This window comes from Candoia aspera, chromosome 6 (genome assembly GCF_035149785.1).
Source record: "Candoia aspera isolate rCanAsp1 chromosome 6, rCanAsp1.hap2, whole genome shotgun sequence".
In the NCBI taxonomy this organism is placed as follows: Eukaryota; Metazoa; Chordata; class Lepidosauria; order Squamata; family Boidae; genus Candoia; species Candoia aspera.
Genome location: NC_086158.1, coordinates 31,203,065 through 31,224,854, shown reverse-complemented (window position 1 = coordinate 31,224,854; position 21,790 = coordinate 31,203,065). Strand labels below are relative to the sequence as shown.

The window sequence follows — 21,790 nt, the reverse complement described above, 5'->3', positions numbered from 1 at the left end:
TTTAGCAAGGAGCCCAGTGATCCCTGTAGTTGTGCATGCCAATAAAAATACTTTGTTTCACCCACTTCCAATCATTTTGGTTCCTAATTTAAGTGGGCATTTTCCCCACAACATGGGTAACCAAAGACATTTTTTTTTAACACTAATAAATCTACTACTTACCAGGAGGACCTCTTAGGCCTTTCTCCCCAGGGGGGCCTGGGCGGGTACTTCCTGGAACCCCAGTTTCTCCTCTGTTACCTTTTAGCCCTGGTTCTCCAGTGCACCCTGGGGGTCCCGTTTCAGTCAAACCTTTGTAAGAGAATAATAATGAAAGAAAGAGAGCGTGTGTTGGATTTAATAGCATAAATGATTCATTCCTTTGATTCTGTAAAAGGGAAGCTAAATTTGTTCAGTATGTGATTTTTTAGCTTTCCTGTTTGGGATATCCTTCAGTTCTTCCAAAAGATAACTAAGGTCAGTAAATTCTGCAAAGCAACACTGGTGAGAGGCTGCTGCTGGAAAGTACCATGGGTAATCTTGTAATATTATGCATATGCACAAAAGACTCGCGTAGAGTTTTCTCTGATAATTAGCCTTTCTTTTTGTTACGTCAGGAATATTTCATTCAAAATACATTCAGCTGATTAATTTTTTTGCTATATAATTGTTTTCTTCAATAGACATTCCTTTATAATAATATTAATTATCTTATGTTTTACTAGTTTGCATTAGAAGCAACTAATGTCATCAGGAGCCAAGCTTCATATGTTTATTAAATTTAAACTATTGTTTCTTGATGTTATCCTTCAATTTTAAAAAATAGTATAATAATTTTTATTCTTTACCTGGGGGTCCTGGCAAACCCTTTTGGCCTTTTTGTCCATTTACACCACTTAATCCAGGTGATCCCAATAATCCTTAAATATTTTGGAAAAATAGCGTGGAGTGAATTAAAGAAAAAAAAATGACCATTTTACAAAAATGCAACTAGTCAAATGCATTTGAACGATTTGTCTATAATAAGTTTACCTGAAGTTTAGCATGTCAGAATATTTAGCAAACTTTTTGTTACTTCCAGAAGGATAAAACCAATTATAAAATCATAATCTCATTTTTTTTGGTCCATTACCAACCTATTCCTTGGTATTTTATAGAACCTATTTAATGCCTGCCAAAGACTTTCTGAAAGTGATAAAAATGGAGTGGAAGAACACTGGTGAGCTGTTACTTCTGTCCTGAAAATTCCCACTAATGTTATAAAATGCTCTATAAATAGAAATTTACAATTATGGAAGTTACCCAAACAGGACACTGAGAGAACATACCAGGAACTCACCAGAATTCAAACCCCTTCAATCATCCTGGAATGGCTCATACCTGGACCTCAGAACTACACCAGATTGAAGTAAATATTTATTTTATTTATTTACTTTTCTATCCTATCTTTATTATGCTAAATTCCTTTTATTTGGTTTCATTGAGAAGGAAATACAAGGAAGGAATCATTGTTTTGATTTTGATACAAGATGCAGATATTTGGAACTTCCCTAAATTAGAATTGTTGGCTCAACAGTTCTTTAAAAAGGTATGATTCTTAAAAAAAAATTTCTAGGGTATTTCTATGCATTTGAAGCAGAATGTTATAGTAGTTGATTCCTGCACTAGGCATGGAGTTGGACTAGAAGGTCTCCTTTACATTCTATGATTTTATATTTCTATGACTTATGACGTGGTCAGGTTAGGGCTGCTGACAACAAATAATAGCTTCTACAGAAATGTAAGAACCATTAAGCTGTCCTATCTCCAAGTCCTCATGAATCCAAAGAGATTCCTAACATCTGGAGGATTTTCCTACTGACATGTTTGGTAGTCTATCGTGGCCATAAATATCCTGTCCATATTTGCAGATCTCGATCTTTGCCTTGATTTTCTGAAAAGCCAATGAGAAGGCAGCTAGAATGTATATATCTACATGTCTGTAACTGGCCCAATCTGTGCGCTCTTCCCACTTGGAGATGAGTCATGTTCCCACATGCATAAAGTGAGAGGACTGGAGATCTGGAGACAGTGTTCCACCTCCACTCTATGAAACTGTCTTACCCACCCCAAGTCAAATTTGCACCACCTTGGCATTGTTCTATAAAGTTGTTGAAACAGAACTCGTCTACACAGCCTTGGAGAGTTAGTGTTGCCTTATTTCAAGCTGGTAATACTTATTGTTTTATTTTTTATTTTATACTATGTGTTCATGTTTTGCTATGGTTACTGTTTTATGGTCTTATAACTGTGCATTTTATCTTTTATCTGCATTGTAAATCATTATGAGTCATTTTAGATTTGGTGATACATAATAAACAAAGAAGCAGAAGTGTTTGAAATTAACTCAAGACCTATATGTTTTCTTCTAATCTGGCCAGAGGAGGGAAATGAAATAATTATCAGTGACCCAGTTTGATTATTTTGCACAGGCTTGAATATAATAACACTTGCATCTGTTCATTTCGATTTTACTTTTGAAACAAAACTGTGATGCCAGATGTCTCATCAAATTTGTTGGCTGGTTTTACTTAACAGCTGCAAGCTCAAACACAAAGTTACTACTATTATTAGTACCTGTTATTTGGGTATCCAGTGCAGTGACTTTGGGCCTTAATGTACCCAGTGACATCCCCTTGGTGCCCACCAAGCATCCTGTTCCACATGACTTCTTTAGAATATTATTTTATTTCTTTAAAATAGGAACCTAGCATTCTTCAACAAACAAAATATTTCCAAAACTTTTTCTGGACCCCTCATAGTGGTATGTTGAAAGTGTACTCATCCTCCCTCCTCCCCAAAATTGTCTTCTCTTCACTGGCAGTCCCAGTGAAAACAAACACAAAAGTGTGCAGAGAAAACAACCAAAGCAGTTGCATAGAGGCTTTCAGAGGATGCAGTTACATCAGTGCTTTGAGGGCAGGTGATTCAATTGCACAGTGTGCTTTGTGGTGTCACCCTTTTCAATGGGTGCCATGACATGTTTCAAATTTCCAAATTGCCAACTAGCATTCCTAAATTGGGTACCATTGAACCATCATAACTGGTTTCATGGTGGCTGAAATGTCTTTAGGATACATGATATATGTTTAATCCATTTCACATTGTATCTACTCACCAGCATAAAGACATATGTCAATTGATCACATCTATGCCCAAACACCTACAGTTTTATGATTTGACAGTAGCTACACCTAATAATTTGTCTGTGTAGAATGCATACATCTGGGCCAATCAAATGGTGAAACCTGCATGCACAAACTATTTTGATCTTATTGCTTTTGATCCACAAGTAATTCAAAATTTTAAATCTCCTTCCACTAAAGACATACACCTAACATAATGGAGTAGGCTAAACATTTATTTTCAAAATACCAGTTTATGCCCTACTTTTATATTAACAGACATGTTTGCATTTTAATGTTATGCTATGCACTGACATCTGTAATAATAATTTTTCTCCACAATATTTACCTTTTCTACCTGGGTTACCAGGTAATCCTGGGAAACCTGGAGGTCCCAAAAGACCAGGTTTACCTTGCTCACCTGGAGGTCCTGCAAATCCTGCAGCTCCCTGTGCACCTAAAGTAAAATAGACATTTCCCATACTTAAACTGCATTTACTATTCTCTCTCATGTTGTTATAATTTTCCCTAATATTTTATTTAGCAACATGGTGATGTTGAATCTCTAGAAAAAACATAAATCTAGGAATGCATTCAGACTGAACTGGCATTTAGTGTGCCATTCTAAAGACAATTCAAGTGTCTGCAGTGGCATACCAAAAACTAAGCACATTGGACTGTGGGTTTACTATTTTTCTGGCACAGGCCGGGGGGAGACAATATACAGTCCACCCCACAACACCCCAATCACCCCAGAACCAAAAAGGAAAAAAAGAGGGACATTTGGAAATGCCTTTGAATACCCATTGCAGCCATCAAGGGCATAAAAAAATGGACTAAATAGTGTGGTATTTGCCCAAAACAAATTTGCTTGCCCATGGTCTAAGCTGAAGAAAAAAACTATTCTATCACATCGCTGTGAGGATACTACTGTCTTCCTCTTTTTCTTATTCCATTATGCATAAGTTCTCTTTCACTGTCTTGTCCATCATCATACTTCACAATGTTTCTTTTAGTATTCATCTAATTTTTCTTTAGTTCTTCCTCACCTGGGAATCCAGGTGTTCCTGAATATCCAGGCAACCCTTTGGAGCCCTGTCTTCCTGGTTCCCCTTGAACACCTGGTATACCTTGGTCTCCAGGTAATCCAGGATGACCTTAAAGAAACAACCACAAAATAATCAAAATTTATTGTAAACCTTTTTCAGTAGAATGTGCTTATTTCAGTTCTCATTCGAGACAGATGGGTATTGCAACTGGCATCCAAACCTAACCATGAGACTGTTGTTCATCATCAAATGACCCACACAAAACATAGAGAGAAGAATAATTCTGAATTACAATGAAAACATTTTAATAACCATAATATTTATAGTTTTCATAGGCAAGATAATAAACTTTTAAAAAATAAAATTAAAAACAATTACAATAACTATAAGCAGTGCAATAAAATTCAGCACATACATATAAGGGTTAAAAAAGAAAATGATTAATAAATTGTTTTTCTTATAAAAAGAAAAACAATTAATAAAACCACATATTAATAATTCCTTAATATACCTTATACACATTAATATATTCATCAGGCATAAAATAATTATGCTTTTCCTGGTTAGCATAAGATATACAATCAGACCATATATTTGAGAAGGTTTTAACTTTAACTTGACCAGAATGCAGTTGAAGAGTGTAGGGCAATTTCTCAACTATGGCGATATGCCAAACATTTTGGTATCAAAGCTACAACATCATAGTTCTTTCTTTCCAGTGTTTAGTTATGGACATTCTGGTGGCAGTCAACAAAAATATCACCAATTCTTACACTAGCTAAACTATCAAAAATATATAAATCAATATCAAACCAGTGTTGGAAGTGTGAAAAGAAAGAGGGAACTTTTTACCATGCTTAGTTTCTTGTGAAAAAGCAAAGCAATTTTGGGTACAAACTCAAATGATGCAAAAGATACTGTGGATTAATATTACAATGAAACCAGAATTATTTTTATTGGGTTTTATGGATGCTGAACTAGAAAAGAAATATGGAAAATTGATATTGCATATGGTAACTGTGGCATGCACAAAGATGGAAGAGTAATGAAACACCCACAGTAGAAAATTGAATTAGAAAATTGACGGAGCTCATGGGAATGGCAAAGCTGACCAATTTGGTCAAAGAAAAAACAATAAAGACTTTCTTAAAAGTCTGGAAGCCTTACTGTATATGGACTTTTTGCTGAAAGAAGGAAAGGCTGAACTGATGATTTATGGATTTGGGAATTAAAAAGAATTAAAGAGGGAGGGGAAAGAGTAAGATGGCAATTACTTGATAGAAGGGCAAAAGTAAACATTCTATTTTTTTTCTTTTTTCACTTCTTTTCTTTTTTCTTTTTTACGATCTTTTTCTTATTTTTCTTTTCATTTTTTATACTTTACTGTATTGTAAAATTCTAATAAAAGTATTTTTAAAAATTCCACTAATTCTTTAGAGTAGATATTTGTGTTAGACCCTAAAATATACTGTACATTCAGTAAAGAAAGTTGTGGATACATATTAATATATTTATAACTTTATAAATGTAACTTTATATAACTTTACCAACCCCCAAAAACAGCCCATACCAGAAGGAAAATAGATGCGGACATGACCACCACAAGTGGAAATAATTTCCAATTTCTTCACCAATAATTCCAGAATGCCATATTTTTTTGGAATACCAAGGAGTTTTAAAAATTTGTGCTGAAGTTTTGGCCAAACTCTAGAACATAACAATTCAGATTTTGAGAAGTTTATTCCTAAGCCCATCACAGCCTCAAATTTTGCAAATTCAAATTTTGTAAATGTCATTCCTTTGAAAAGGGGAGTTTTTGTTCATGCATGCTAGTTTATAAGGAAGCATATTTCATCTATTAAATAGTTTAAGAAAAAAATCTTTAATTTGGGTGACGATGATGATACTAGTTTCCACTTCCATATTTTATTCCAGTCTTGATTCTTAATTTCTTGTTGGAAATCTTTTTCCTAAGCCATTTTCAATCCAGTTAGAGGCTGGTATGTTTGTTCTGTGATAATATTATATAATTTAGAGATAACAGATGAATTTGAAAGTTTCAATACCACTGCTTCAGAGTTTGTCAAGGATCTGTTTACTTGAGCTTTTATTTCTGAATTAAGAAGAAAAGATCTAAACTGTAATTGAAATAGTCAAGCACATTTTGAAGAAATTAACTCATTAGTTATCAACTCTAAATTAATAGGATTGCTAGAAAGATAAAAATCCTTAAATCTGATTGATCTTTTATTTTAAAAATATAGTAACAGATATAGGGAGTTTAGGATGGCTAAAAATGGAAATAAGAGGAGAACAAGGGGGAACTAAAGTGTTTAGCCATTTCACCCAGATTTTAAAATTAGCACTCCAAAAATCATTGTTGATGGCTTTAAACCTTTTAACAGTTTCTAGTATGAATAAGAAGTTTTAGTGTAACACTTTTTTTAAACCCTTCTGTACCATATAGTTAAAAGAGACTACTATGCAGCATTGTACAACATATGCATGAGTCCAAGATTACCTATATCATAGATATTCTTCTGCACTAACAGATACCATCTTTTCAGATGTAACATTGTTCATGACAAGAAATATTGTATGCGCATAGTGAATATTCCTGCAGTTTAAAATATGGACAGCCCTTTATAAACCACTTCATACCTCAGGTTTCCAAATCTGCAAAAACTAAAACCAATAAACAAAAGTTTGACAAATTATGTAGCAAACGTGAATATTTGTTATTAAATAATTAAAAATAACATCACCTGGTGGTCCTATGACTCCTTTGGGGCCTTTCTTGCCAGGCTGACCATGATGAGTAGCTGGGTCACCCCTGCTACCTGCAGAACAGTGGAAACTGATGTTATAAGCGGAAGCTATCCTTGCCTATCAAGTCAGCAAGTAGATAGATCTTTCTTTGCATCTGTCATGCCAATATTCACACTTCAGACTATTCAGGACTTTTCATTTTTCTAACAGCATTACCAAAATCATGAAGTCGTTTTACATAATTTAACAAAATGATTTCAAAAAAAAATTCTGACTCTGTAACTAAGAAAATTAACACTATTTTTTAAAACTTTTAAAACTCAGTCAGACGAGAAGAAACTTGAGCCATTTTCTACCACTTCTTAAAACACTGTGAATTGGAACCCCTTTTCAGTTTAGCTAATTTTGCTTTGACAGATGCTTCTATCTGAATTCATTTCTTCCAGCTCTGCAAAACTGTATGAACTAAGAATCTTTACACAGCAAACTCACATGATCTTTCTGAAATTCTATATTATTATAATAGCATAATTATAATACTATATTATTATAATAATATAATTTTTTGTGTGTATGTGTCAGAAGCACCTACCGAGGTGCTTCTGTATTGAAAGGATTTGCTAGTGACATCACCGTTGCCTGGGGGACGCCTGAGGAGGCTCCGATAATATAATTTCCAATAATATCATATTATAATATCATAGTTAACACTTGATACCAACTTCTCAGCTGAAATCAAGAACAACTGCCAGAATTTTTTTTAAAATCCGTTCAGTTGTGTGTAATTCTCGGAGACTGTCTGGAGAAGTCCCTGCAATTTTCTTGGCAAGGTTTTTCAGGGAGTGGTTTGCCATTGCATCCTTCCTAGGGCTGAGAGAGAGTGACTGGCCCAAGGTCCCCAACTGGTTTTGTGCCTAAGGCAGGACTAGAACTCACGGTCTCCCAATTCCTAGCTTCCTAGCCTGATTAGCCTAAACCATTCTTTCTTAAGTTTTTTTCTGCATGCAAGTAGTTTGTTTCCTTCAAAAATATAACTTACTATGTTATTTGAACTAGTATCAAAGAAGGATTTTAACTTCCTTATTTTACACCATTATTTTCAGTTGTATCAAAATTATGCAATTAACTGTTTATTCTTCTGTGAACGTAAGACGGAATCATGCAATTTTTAGTTCTATACTGAATAAATTGAATGGGATACTTCAGTTCTATACTATTTACCCATTAAGTTTTCTTTTTAGAGATGCATGAGATTGTGCTATCAATCAAATTATGTATTTTACTATGTAAACTTATTTATGTTTGCTAGGAACTAAATATCATTGTTTTCAATGGAGTTTGCTTTCAAATACATCTGTACAGGATTTCTTTGCCTCAGTCCCAAAAATTTTCATTAACTTATTAATGTTGGTTTCATTATGTTCTTGTAAATCATTTTAATTCAAGTTAGCTTATTATCAGCATTTCATCTGAAAATGGTTTTTCAAATCAGATATTCTGCCCATAATCATTTTCTTAATGCATGCATACAAATTCAAAGAACAAGTGATTTTCAATCATTAAGTATTGGTATTATTGTTACTTCACTACCTTTCGATCCTTTTGTGCCACCTAATCCTGGACTTCCCGGAGGACCCGACAGTCCCTGTGCACCCTAATTGTTGTATTAAAAGAAAAGAAGGGTGTCATTTATTGCATATGAAATCTAAAATCCCTCAAGTTGGAGGAAATGAATTAAGTTCATCATATGTGCATCAAAACCCGATCACTGATAATACTGGAAAGTGAGTGCTAAAGGATCTTTTTGGGAGCTGAATGTTATATAAACAATAAGAATGCAAATAAAATAATCATACATAGTTATTTTTAATAGTCAAAGAGCACAGTGAAAAAATGGGACTGAAATTAAATATAAAGAAGACCAAACTAATGACAACAGGTACAACAACCAGCCTCAGAATTGACAATGAAGCTATCAAAGCTCTTCCTCTGGACTAGTGCCTCCTTTCTAATGTGTACTGTTTCTACAGAAATTCTTCGACTTGCATCACATAAATAATTTTATCCAACATGCTAACCAGGAATTTTACTAGAAGCAGAAGCTGATCTACCCAGAGACCCAGGCAATTCCTCAGAAAACAGATAGTATAACCAAGCCAGATAGAGGTTTTGGAGTTAAACAAAAACACATATATAAAGAAGGACATAGTAAGAAAACAAGATTGTGCCATCTAGCTTCTCCAGAACATTCTCCACCGCCTCAGTTTACCTCTGTGTTTTTCTGGATATGTGGGTATGCTTCCCAACAAAGTGCTGGGCTAGGACTTCCACCACTATATTTTTAAGACTGCTTCTGGATTCACTAAGTGGTTCAGAAGCATTGTTGGCAATACTTATGCTAGTAGTTCATGCTTTGCGAGTTGCTAGCTCCTCATTAAAAGTAAGACAAGATGGGAAGTTTGGTGGGTACCATGGAGTTGTTACCAAGCATACTGGCTCATCTTAAATACTATTTTAAGGATCTAGGGTCTCTTGCTAATTATTTGATGTAATAGATATTTGGGAATATATTGCTTAGGCAGTTTAGGGAAAATGTATTGATTGTATGTTCCATGAAAAATCATCAATACTTTACTATGCAATCTAGAAAATAGTCATAAAAATTTTAAGGTCCCACTAGACAGCCAGAGGTGAATGTCATGCTCCACCATAGATGGATCTGCTTCTCAGCTTGGTTCTAGGAGCTAAGAAATAGCAGCAGCATTATATTCTTATATACAATATATATTTATATTTATATTTTCTTCTTTTAATAATTACTTCCATCTTTTTATAACGATTGCTTTTTTACTTATTGCTGTTTTCATTTAATTGTTGTACACCACCAGAGTCACCTTGTGTGAGATGGGCAGCCATATAAATATGAGCAATAAATAACATAACAACATAACATAACATAACGTAATAAATATACTACAGAATTGTATTATGATCCAACTCTACAGCAAGTATAAAGATAAATATAATATAACTCTGTCTTCTTAGCATACCTGATCACCTTTTTGTCCTTGAAAACCAATGATCCCTCTCAAACCTGGAGGCCCTGGGAGTCCTGGCAGACCCTGGGAACCAAACTGTCCAGCATCACCAGGCGGACCCTTTTGGTTGCCTGAAGCTGCATGCTTGCCTGGCGGTCCTGGGATTCCTCTGAATCCAGTGTTGCCTTTATCGCCTGAAATCATTTCAAGAATTATCAAAGAATTCATTATATATTATTAGATACAGGTGTTAAGATACACTGCAATATCAAATAATAAAATAAATGTTATTTCCATTAATCTTACTTGGGATTCACACTTTTATTTGATTTCGTATGTTGATTATTGGCATATTTTATATTGAATTTTACTCCAGATTTTACTATCTTTTAATTCTTTTTATGTAGCCCCAGATAAGGATAACTTGTTCTTGGGAGGATAAAATTGAAGTAACTAAACACAACAGTAATATAAACTATTCGAATAAGCTGAAATTCAAAGCTAACTTTATTACACTGCGTAGCATAACTATTTTCATTTATGATAGCTGCAGCTTATCTTAATAGAAAAGAGGTAAACATTTACTTTAAAAATTGTTCTTGTTTTGAAATGGGGTCACCCAGGACTATATGAATGAAATGTGAAGGATTACTTACTAATGCCTAATATATTTTGCAATTCTATATGACAGTGTTTCTCAATCTTGGCCACTTTAAGAGCCACGGAATTCTGGAAGTTGAAGTCCATGCCTCTTATAGTTGCCATGGTTAAGAAACACTGCTGTATGATTTATTTAATGACTTTCATTTTAAACTAAAGTCACAGCATTTGAAAGCAGCTATACAGGGCCAGCCCTATCATTTGGCAAGTGTAGCCAATTTCTGAGGTGTCTAGGCCCACAACTGAGCCTCTTGAACTTCTATAGGAGACCCTCTAATGGTACAGCAACATCACTGGCAGAGTGTGACTGATTTTTGCTTGCTTGCTTGTTTGCTTGCTTGCTTGTTTGCTTGCTTTTATGCCCCGTGTTTTGCTGATAGAGCTTGTTATAAGAGAAGAAGGCCTGTAAGAAGAAAGCACTTCCATTCCCATTGTTTAAAAGGCACAAAATCCTACCACTGAAATTTGGCAAGTGCACTAAATTTTGGCAGCACTAACTTGGGTTGCTCAGGAGCACAACTAGGGTCCTGAGGCACATGCATTAGGTAAAGAAAGGGTGCTGCTTCAGTCATCTGATAATGGGTGTGATGGAAGGACACCAAACTGTTCTTAATGTTATCATTGCACCTTTCTGCCTCGCCTAAATAATTTAGCTTGTCTTGAATATGTAGCATCTTGACAATGCTGGATGGGCACAGAGGTAGGAAAGTGCTTGAGGCAGCCTTGTTAACATACATACATGTGGTATAAATATTTGGATTTATTCGTATTATAAAGAAAGCAATTACTAACCAAAATTATTAGCAAGAAAGAAAAACAAGTTCAGAATCTTGTAAAGAATCTGTTTACAAGAGTAAACTTGTCAGCATGATCACCAAATCATAGAGTTGGAGAGGCCAAAGAAGTTCAATCCCCTACCCAATGCAATAATTCAGTATATAGCATCTTAATAACATCCCATTTCTGCTCTGATGAATCCATGAACAGGAATCGCCCAGGGTCCCTCCTTGTGGGGGGAGATGGACAGTGATAAAAATTTGATAAATAAATAAAATCTACTACCTCTGTAGGTAATGGGTTCTATTGCCCAACTGCCCTGATACTCTGTTAGTAGTGTTGTGTCAGTGGAGCAATTTTCAAACAGACTACACAATCATTAATGCCCTCCAAAATATATACAATATATGAAAGATACTGATCAGTCTGATTATAATATTATGATTACTGTATGTGTTTAATTTAGAAAATAATTTGTTTTGTTACCTTGTACCCCTGGTAATCCCTCATCACCAGGAGCACCTGGTTCCCCATTTTGCCCTTTTTCTTTCTGGACAGCAATGAAGCCATTGTCCCCTTGTGATCCTGCTTCACCTTCAAAATAGAATGTATGCCACAATTTACTCACAATAATTGCTTCAAATCTACCCACCTCTGCCCCTGGGATCTCCATAGTGACTTAAATCTTAGTTGTGCTGAATAGATACCACATTTGAGAAATGTGTTTATTTGACACTTAAAGGACATAAGCATCAGAATTCTGAAAACCTCTTGATTCACTTGGAAAACAATAAAGATCAGGCATGGATGTTCACAGGAAGCAATAATGAAACATGTATTGTTACTTCATGGCACAACTCCACCTCTTTTGTACTTGCACTACAACATCACATTATGGGGTGCTTGCATCGTAACATAACAAAGCACATTTTCTCATGTTGAAGAAATCTTGGCATCACGTGGATGCCCTAAGTCAGGCCCAATATCAGCAACAAGAACCCATTAGCTGAAATTCTAATCCCTTATTTTAAAAAACCAAACCAACCAATCATCCAATTTTTTTGCTTAGCTCTTTAAAAAGCAATGTGACAACACGTAACCAGGACTGCATCATACTTCTTACTTAGATAAGAGCTCCTGGATACATTGAGGCCTAGAAGTATTCCGGTATAATAAAGATGATCATCTTTAATTAATTTAATTAAATTAGTTTAATTCTGTATGCCACTCAGACTCATATGCAAGTGAGATCGGCATATAAATTAGATAGACAGACAGACAGAATCATTGCAGTGGCTTTGCTCAAAAAGCAAGCATATAAATACATGATCACCTACTGAAAAAATAAGCAAAAGGAATAGCTATAAATTCTGGCTGAATATCAACTGAGCTTGTGCAGAAGTCAGTTATTCATAAATACAAACATTATTCTACATACCTTTGGAACCCTTTGTCCCAAATTCTCCAGGAGTACCAGACTGACCAATTTGCCCTTCTTCTCCTTTCACACCTGATGCTCCCATTTCTCCTTCATTTCCTGGGAGGCCTGGGAAACCTCGCATGCCTTGGGAACCTTTGTCTCCTTTAAAGAATATTGAGAGAGCAGTGCCATTAAATTATTCACTACTGGTATGCTGAATATATTGACTGGATTCACCCACAACATACTAACCCATGGCCTGACTGATTTCATTTTCCTGCTTTTAGACTTTGAGCCCCCAAATCAATCAGCCCATATCCATTTTATTAGAAGTGGTATATAAGTGTTATAAATAACGTATTGTATTTGAAATTCAGAGAATTTTGATTAGACTCTCATACCCTTTTTTCCTGGAAGACCTGGCAGTCCATTTTCCCCTGAAAGTCCTGGATTTCCTCTTAAGCCAGGAAGCCCAGGTGGTCCTTGTGTTCCAGGAGCTCCCGGCAAGCCTTTCATTCCAGCTGGGCCTGGTGCACCCATATCTCCTTGTAGACCTTTAATACCCTGCAACCCTGAAGGGGAAATGCAGCAAGCAATATATCATCCCACTCTTTCCAAGTCCATATCTACTAACTGAATTCTTAAAATTACTCCTGCTTGTTCCTCTGCACTCACCCATCTAGGTATCCCAGGACTGGAGGAGGAGAAGGAAAGCAGACAAGATGGGCAAAACAACACTGGCTTAGAACAACTTTTAAAAATATTTTGAAGTTTTACAAGCATAATTTGAAAATTTTGGGCCAAGTCTTAGTACATGCATTCTTTAGAGCTATGTTGATGCTGCTTCTATAAGCAGATGTATTTCTGTCAGTCCAATGATTTCTTCATTGCTAACACAATCTTCCAACAACCAAAATAACATCTATATTTAGGGACATCACCAGATGAGGTACACAGAAATCAAATTGACTATATTATTGGTACAAGAAGTTGGAAGAGCTCACTTATAAACAGCAAAGACAAGGCCAGGAGCTGATTGAGGAACAGATAACAAGTAACTCATGTACAAGTTCCATTACTAAGTAAGAAGGCTACAGGATGAAATATCTACAGAAGAAGAATCTGTAAAGGTTCTAACCAAACAATGCCAGCAAATCTGGAAAATGACACAGATTTGGCCAACAGATTTGAAGAGGTCAGTCTACATACCAATACCAAAGAGAGATTTAGCACAGTGTGCAAACAATCACGTAATACCCTTACTTTCACATCAGTAAAAAAAAAAAAGTATTATCCAACAGAGATTAGAGCCCTACCTGGAAAAGGAGATGCCAGATGTTCAAACTGGCTTTAGAAAGGGCCAGGTAGAAGAGACATTATTGCATGTTGGATAATAGAGAAAGCCAAATAATACTAGAAAGAAGTCAGTTTCTACTTCATAGATTATAGAAAGGCTTTTGATTTTGTTGATCATACCAAGCTGTGGACTGTGCTTAGAATAATAGGAATTCCATGGTCTTCATGCAAAACCTATATACAGGTCAGGAAGCCATCGTCTGGATGGAACATGGTGAAAGAGACTGGCTCCAGGTTGGCAATGGAGTGAGACAAAGCTATATACTCCCATTTTATATATTTAACCTATATGTAGAATATACGTTGAGGGAAGTTGGATTAAAAGAAGATGAGCATGGTTTTAAAACTGGAGGAAGAAACATCAATAACCTGTGCTATGCTGATATTACTCTGATAGCTGAAAATGCAAATGATCTGCAAGCTCTAGTAATGAAAGTCAAGTAGAACAGGGGGGAAAATGGGAATAAGATTAAATATAAAGAAGACCAAACTCATGACAACAGATAGAGCAAGCAGCTTTTGAACTGACAATGAAGATACTGAAGTGATGGATGGGATAGTTCTGCCTTTTAGGATTTACTATTAACAATAAAGGAACCAGCAGTCAAGAAATATACTGTGGACTAGCACCTGGTAGAGTACCTATGAAAACCTTGAAAAAGAAGTTCTCACTCAGGTACTAATCATCAGGCTCAAACTATCCTACTTCGGACCCATTATGGGAAGACCTAGCTGTCTGGAGAAGGCTCTAATGCTGGGAAAGAGAAAAAAAGGATGACCAGCAGCGAGGTGGATGGAATCAGTTATAATGGTGATGGGAGCACCATTGGAAGACCTGAAGGACCATGCTGGTGACAGATTGTCCTTGAGAAAATCTATCTATGTGGTTGCTCACATACATAGATACAGTATGTACCTACACATATAAAAGTATGTATGTTCAGGAAGACCCGTATGCAGGAAGGAAACAATTAGGCACTGCTTTCCCTGATAGAGAAATTTGGAAGGGCATGGCAGCAGGGGAATTGTCCAATGGGAGGATGTGGTAGCCTGCAGTCCAAACTGAATTTCCAAAGTGTTTCAGCTCAGACAGGGTTTTCTTTAAGCCAGCTTAGAGTTGAACTGGCATGAGCACAGCACAGGAACGGCTTAAATGGTAAGTGTTGATTTCTCCTATGAGTGCAGAAATATCACTCCAATAGAAGAGAATATACAGTATGTACCTCGGGGTTGAACTGTGGAGTTCTTGGTGCTCTCTGAGCTTGGTTGTTTGCTTGCAGACTTTTTATTACCCAGCTAGGTAACATCATTGTGAGCACTGATGATGTTACTTAGTCAGGTAATGAAGTGTCTGCAAGGAAACAACCAAGCTCAGAGAGCACCAAGGATTCCACAGAAATATCACTGCTATTTTGACCAGAGCATACCATGATAATAATGGAAAAGTGCAACGATGCTACTATGCATGTATGTGCATGTGTGTAGAGATATGCACATATACATACAGGAAATGGATTGATACAGGGTGATGATGATAAATATGTATGTGAATATACATTTACATGTTTACACACATACATACACAAACCAGTTTAAAAGGATCTCCATTCCATTTCATATTTTGGCTTACTGAGCATTCCTTACCTCACAGAAAAATGGGAAAGAAACCCAAAAGTCCATGTACATAACTGTTTAAATTAATCCGGATTCATCTGAAATATTGGTACAGCCTTCAATTAAACAACAGCCAAAAAAAGGTCATAACCACATATCCATTTTTTAAAAGAAATGCTCAATGACTTGACGGGACAGGACCTTCCATGCTCTGGAGCCTGAAAACCCTATTTCTTGGGACAATTCTATACTTGGGATATGTGGCAACCATCTACCACCTAATGGAGATTGCTCCTGAATCCTTTTGATAAAATATTCCTTTGGAGGCCAAACAGGAACTTGGTTGAAGGCTGCCTAAAACCTAAGGCCAACTGTCAAAATGGTAGGTATTAGTTGCATAGAGAATATACAGTAATCAATTAAGATATGTGATTGTTTTCACACATATTAAGTTGTGATGTGTTCACCTTTAGGTCCTCGTGCTCCGAAAGAGCCTGGTGGTCCTGGTAGTCCCTCCAACTTTTTGTCACAAGCCAGTCCAGATGATCCAGGATAACCCATCACTCCTATGTCACCTTTTTGGCCTCTGAGACCTTTAGCTCCTGGAAGTCCTGATGTGCCAGGTTGCCCTGCAAACAGATTATTACATTTATTGGTTGGGGGGTGGGGGGCTAAACAAATTTCCTACTTTCCCAGAAAAGTTGAAAATTAACATGCCTAATGTGGTAGATACTATGGCATTCCTAGAATTTTAAATCCAATTTACTATAAAATGGTAGGGTAAAAAATTACATCAGGAATTGACTTCACTTGTAGCACTTCGCTCCACAGTTTATACTGTGTGCTGCTCCCTCTAGAAATACTCCGATAATGATGGCAAGTTAGCATCATGCTCAGACATGTCACAAAACTGATTCATCAATGAATCTACAGCTTCAGGAAATCATATCTACAGTACCTAAAACAACTCTAGCATGGAATTTCTGAAGACAGAACAATAGGGAGTAAAAATTCATTTATCTCTCAAATCTTAAAAGCATTGATGTGGTCCATTCAGTCCCACTGATAAAGGTAGAAGAAAAGATTGTGAAACTACTATAGAAAATGGAATTTGCCACACATAATTTAAGTCCTATGACACTGCCATGCTCATGGGCAATAAGAATGTGGCAAGATACATCAGTTCTGTTTGACTCAGAGCAAATTTTACAATATTTCTCTTATTTTGGCTCTTACACTACTTTTTACCGAGTTATCTGCTACCTTTTTCTTTTAATTGATGCACTTACTAAATTAACTATGGATGAATTGTTCCTTAATTTTTTAGAAAAGGAAATGCAAGTGAATGTGATTCTGAAAAGAAGAGACAAAGTAGAAAAAAGAGGAACTACCTGGGTAACTGTAATGGACTTCTATGTCTTCCCACTTCCCTTCTTTCTTTCTATTAACTCTTTTTTTAAACTGTTTTTCCTCCAAATATAATTTAACTTTGTGTCCTTCAGACTCTTATACTATAAATATGTTTTATTTATTTTTATTCTGTCCCCTTCTCTGTCAAAAAATGTAACTGAAGGAATTTAAGTACATCTTTGTGTATGCATGCACATTTCCTGGGCTTCTCACCTTGAAGCCCAGGAAAACCAGGGTCACCTCTTAGGCCTGGCAAACCTGGTAATCCTGGAAGACCTCTGTTGCCGGGGGTTCCTGGAGGGCTGTACGTAATGTCACCTGGAACACCTTTTGGACTTCGAAGCCCAGGAGGGCCTGGCAATCCTGAAGCACCATCCATACTTGAACCTTGTTCACCTGGATCACCTGGATCACCAGTCTCACCCCTTAAACCTAAGAATAATGACATCTGGATTACACAGAGGAATGCTCAATTAGCTTACGTTCAGCTTCTAATGATACAATATACAAAATAAGAATATAGAAAATACTTCTCAATCCGAAATATATCTAGGTCAGTCTTCTGGAGGTCTATTGAAATTGCAATTTCAGGAATCTTCCAGATATGTTACAAGTCCCATAATTCTCAGCACTAATACATTGGGAAGGTGCTATGTTGGAGCCTAAGCTAGTTCAAAATTTTGTTTTTGTGGTAAATTACCAGAAATAGATGTAATGTGTAGAAGGAACAACCTTGCAGGACAGGAGGAAGAGCCACTACCAAGGCAACAATCAGATAAAAGAAAGCTGAATCTGGGGTAGAATTGTAACCTGAAAAAACATCTCAAACAAGACCTTCCCTAGTTCCCACAAAGATAAAGGGAGGGAAGGGGAAGTACATTCAGGCTTGCAAGATGCTGTTACCATAATATAATAAAAGTAATATTAGCCTGCATGACTTTGGTTTCCTAGTCTGGTTTACCTTGAAGGGCTGACAGTTATGAGAAACCTATAATGGAGTGCTAAGGAAATAGTTTTCACCCCATGCTTTGGGTGCAGAAATTAATATTCAGTGGCATTCAATCTGTGTGTCTGGAAGTTCATTTCTGAACAGTTATATTGCATTAGATCTAAATACTGCCAACACCCAGCATAGTCTGTGGTGACTATGTGAGAAAGTGGTGACTGCCAATCACTTGAGCAATATTAATCTCTCTCATTGTTTAGTGAAAGTATCTAATGTGGGGAAATTCTTTAGATTATTGGAGCTGGAATTTTTATCGTGATTGAGGAGTATGCCTCAAAAATTCTTAACTAGGGATAGGAAATCAGACCATATCAACATTCAAAATTAATTCATCAAGTTATTGACCCCACATTTAAGATTGGAAAACTGGAGTTGGCCAGCCAATAAATTTAAAATAAATTGTTAAAAAGAGATTGGATCCCATGATGCTACTGCAATTTTATTAAGAATTTGCCTATCCCAGTGATGCAGAGATCTATCACTATGCTGTAATTCTGTCCTAAATCTGATTTTAATTAATGATTTTGCAGCACTCAGGAATCTTTCTGCATTTATGATGCATTATTGCATAAACTACAGAGGGGAAAAGCAACAATAATTAAAGCAGTGTAGAATGATTCTTGTAGATTCCTATCTTTAATAAATAAAATATTTAGAATTTCTCACTTACCTTCTGGAGCAGGATTGCCTGATGTTCCTAATCTACCCTTCTGGCCTTTGACACCATCAAAACCACTGGGCCCAGGTGGCCCAGAGGGCCCTCTTAAACCTTTTGGACCTGTATATACAGAAATAATGCAGGGGTGCATAGCTGGACTTTGAACACATTTAAACATTCTATAAAAATAAATAAATAAAGTAAGTTCTGTTCTGAAAATGGAAGGAAAGGCTGTATGTTAAATGACTTTTCTGCTATCCATCCAATACCTGCTTTGTTTGGCTTTTGAAGAGAACTCCACCAACATGTAAATCTTTGTCATTCAAATTTCTATATTTTAAAATGACTGTCAATCAAACTGAACAATACTCATTTAACATTAAGAGGTCACAGATATAAAATTACCTGAATAACTAAAGCTGCATTTGGTTCTTTCCATAATATTTAAGTTCACAGATTTCTTAAGGTATGCCTTTCAAGTCTCCTGAAGTAATAAACAGAATGATCTCCTACTTATTCTACAACTTAGTTCTTTTCTCCATTCTGGAAGAAAAACATTCTATGTGTGTGCATGTGTGTGTATGTGTGTGAGAGAGATGCTGGTAGTATGATCATTGCTGGTAAGATCTTTTGGGGAAAAATAGGAATGAAACTAACTAATCTGCCATGCAGGGTAAGTAAAGTACTGCAGTCTTGAGGGAAGCCAACATACCAAGGAGAAGGAACTCCAAACTCAAACAGAAAAAAAAGCAGTGGCTTGTTGCCAAGAAAACCTATGGATATAGCTATAGCATTTTGACAACTTTGGGTATTATATGGTGAGACCCTCACATTGGAAGGCACTCTTCACTTATTAGGAAAGAGCATCAAACTTTCTTGTCTATATCTTGGTATGATGATATAGTGCAAGAAAGTCTGATCTGATCATCTGAAAGTGATGCCAGTATTAAAAAAGAAGTCCTCGGGACATGGAATGTGAGAAACATGAACCAAAGAAAATTTGAAATTGAAAATAAATGTCAAACTGAAAATGAAAATGAAACATATTTTCAAATTAATAATTTTCTTTAGGAATAAGGTACACTAGAATGGGCCACTTTAATTCAGATATTTATATTATACGCAATTCAGACCATGACTCCTTGAGAAGAGATGGCGTGACAATTATGTCCTAAAAGGACAATACTAAATATGCGCTCAGTGCTCAGCTATAACTGAATAAATGACTGAATCATATATTTCAACAGAAGAGAATATATATAGCTCAGGATTGAACTGTGGAGTCCTTGGTGCTCTCTGAGCTTGGTTGTTACCTAATTGGGTAATGAAATGTCTGCAGGCCAACAACCTAGCTCAGAGAGTACCAAGGACTCCACAGAATCATGCAGGTATATATTAGGATGAATGAGTCCAGTGTCTTACTATAGAACATAGGAAGTGAAAAGATTTCAAGGAACTCTGTGAAATACTAAGAGGTACTAGAATGTGAAAGCAAGAAAGTATAAATTTTAATATGTCAAATGAATAAAATTATTCTATGTATGAGGAATAATCACAACCAATGTATTTAATAAATGTTTGTCTTGGACATTCTGGCTTTTTGGAGCATCATTTCCAGCATGCCACTTGAAAGCCAAGTACAAACCTGAACCTGGAAAGATCTTTGGATCCTTGTTCTAAGCAACAGTGTTACAGAGTCATTTAAATCTATCTGTTTTAATATTTGGTAGCTGGCCAAAAGCATCAGTGGAAGCAACCAGATCATCATAACATAGAGTTCAGTTCCAAGGATTTTATGAAATTATAGAGGAAACAGATTTCATCCCACTTTTCTAGAAAGGATAGGATAGAATTAGTGAATCAAAGAGAATCAAAAAGCAAAATACAGCTGAGACTCATTATTAATCTTTTATAAAGATCCTTCATACTAATCAAGTACATGTATGTCTGTGTATATACTCTCTCTCTCTCTGTGTATCGTAGTTTCTCACTAACTCACAGTAGTACAAAATGTCATCGTCCTCTTACATAGAATATCACAAAATATTCTAGCCTAGCTTTTCATTTTGGATCATTTATTATGACCTTACCCTTATATTTCTGTTTTGATTCTAAATGATTTTCCCACACTTAATTTGGTATGAGTCTAAATTATAAAGGGCTGATTTAATTGTATAGTCTAAAGACAAATAACTTCGTCTAGAGAAAAGAATTATTTTCTTTTTGTGGCCATACCTGGTATACCTTTAAATCCGAGTATACCTGGATTTCCAGGATATGCTCTTCCATTTGGAAGAGTAATACCTAAAATTTAAAAAAAAAAGCAGTATATGAGTCTCAAATCCCAGTCTTCCAGACCACTAAATCAACAATGGTTTTGTTACTTGGCTGAAAATTATTTGTGGCTATACCTTTAAATCCTGGTATACCTGGATAAGTAAACATTTCTTCTACATTTTAAGTAATTAAAACCACTAAATAAAATTATACTTATTTCTAAATAAATTTGCATAAATATCAATATTTTATTCTTATATTAGTACTGCAATAACAGCTCTATTTCAGTGAAATATCCAATTGAAAACTGCATTTCCCTTTTTTATTTTCAACATCATCTACATTACCTTTTTGACCCTTTGGTCCAGGTGTTCCTTTCATACCAGGGCTTCCTGGATCTCCAGGTAGACCCTGGACACCTTGTGGGCCCTGAATTCCAAAACCTGGTGTCCCCATTTGACCTCTTGAGCCAGGAATTCCAGGGGCCCCAGGGAATCCTTTATCACCTTGTATAGCTCTTCCATCATCTCCCTGTCCACCATTCATACAAATACAAAATAATATTTGTGAGCTGAATGACACTTAAATGTTATTGCATTCAAGTTGATTCAAG

At 35.9% G+C, this 21,790-nt stretch overlaps 1 protein-coding gene across 1 annotated transcript in view; it reads right to left on the bottom strand.

Moving 5' to 3' along the window:
- COL4A4 (collagen type IV alpha 4 chain) overlaps positions 1 to 21,790 on the bottom strand; it is a 76,475-nt gene that overhangs the window by 15,425 nt on the left and 39,260 nt on the right. Inside the window, exons 24-38 of the mRNA XM_063307781.1 lie at positions 21,525 to 21,708; positions 21,136 to 21,204; positions 18,913 to 19,020; positions 17,450 to 17,668; positions 16,294 to 16,455; positions 13,258 to 13,428; positions 12,875 to 13,018; positions 11,923 to 12,030; positions 10,012 to 10,193; positions 8,552 to 8,615; positions 6,958 to 7,032; positions 4,193 to 4,300; positions 3,493 to 3,600; positions 828 to 899; positions 163 to 291 (exon numbers count right to left, since the gene is read on the bottom strand). Coding sequence (XP_063163851.1) covers positions 163 to 291; positions 828 to 899; positions 3,493 to 3,600; positions 4,193 to 4,300; positions 6,958 to 7,032; positions 8,552 to 8,615; positions 10,012 to 10,193; positions 11,923 to 12,030; positions 12,875 to 13,018; positions 13,258 to 13,428; positions 16,294 to 16,455; positions 17,450 to 17,668; positions 18,913 to 19,020; positions 21,136 to 21,204; positions 21,525 to 21,708 — 1,903 coding nt within the window. The remainder of the gene's footprint in view (positions 1 to 162; positions 292 to 827; positions 900 to 3,492; positions 3,601 to 4,192; positions 4,301 to 6,957; positions 7,033 to 8,551; positions 8,616 to 10,011; positions 10,194 to 11,922; positions 12,031 to 12,874; positions 13,019 to 13,257; positions 13,429 to 16,293; positions 16,456 to 17,449; positions 17,669 to 18,912; positions 19,021 to 21,135; positions 21,205 to 21,524; positions 21,709 to 21,790) is intronic.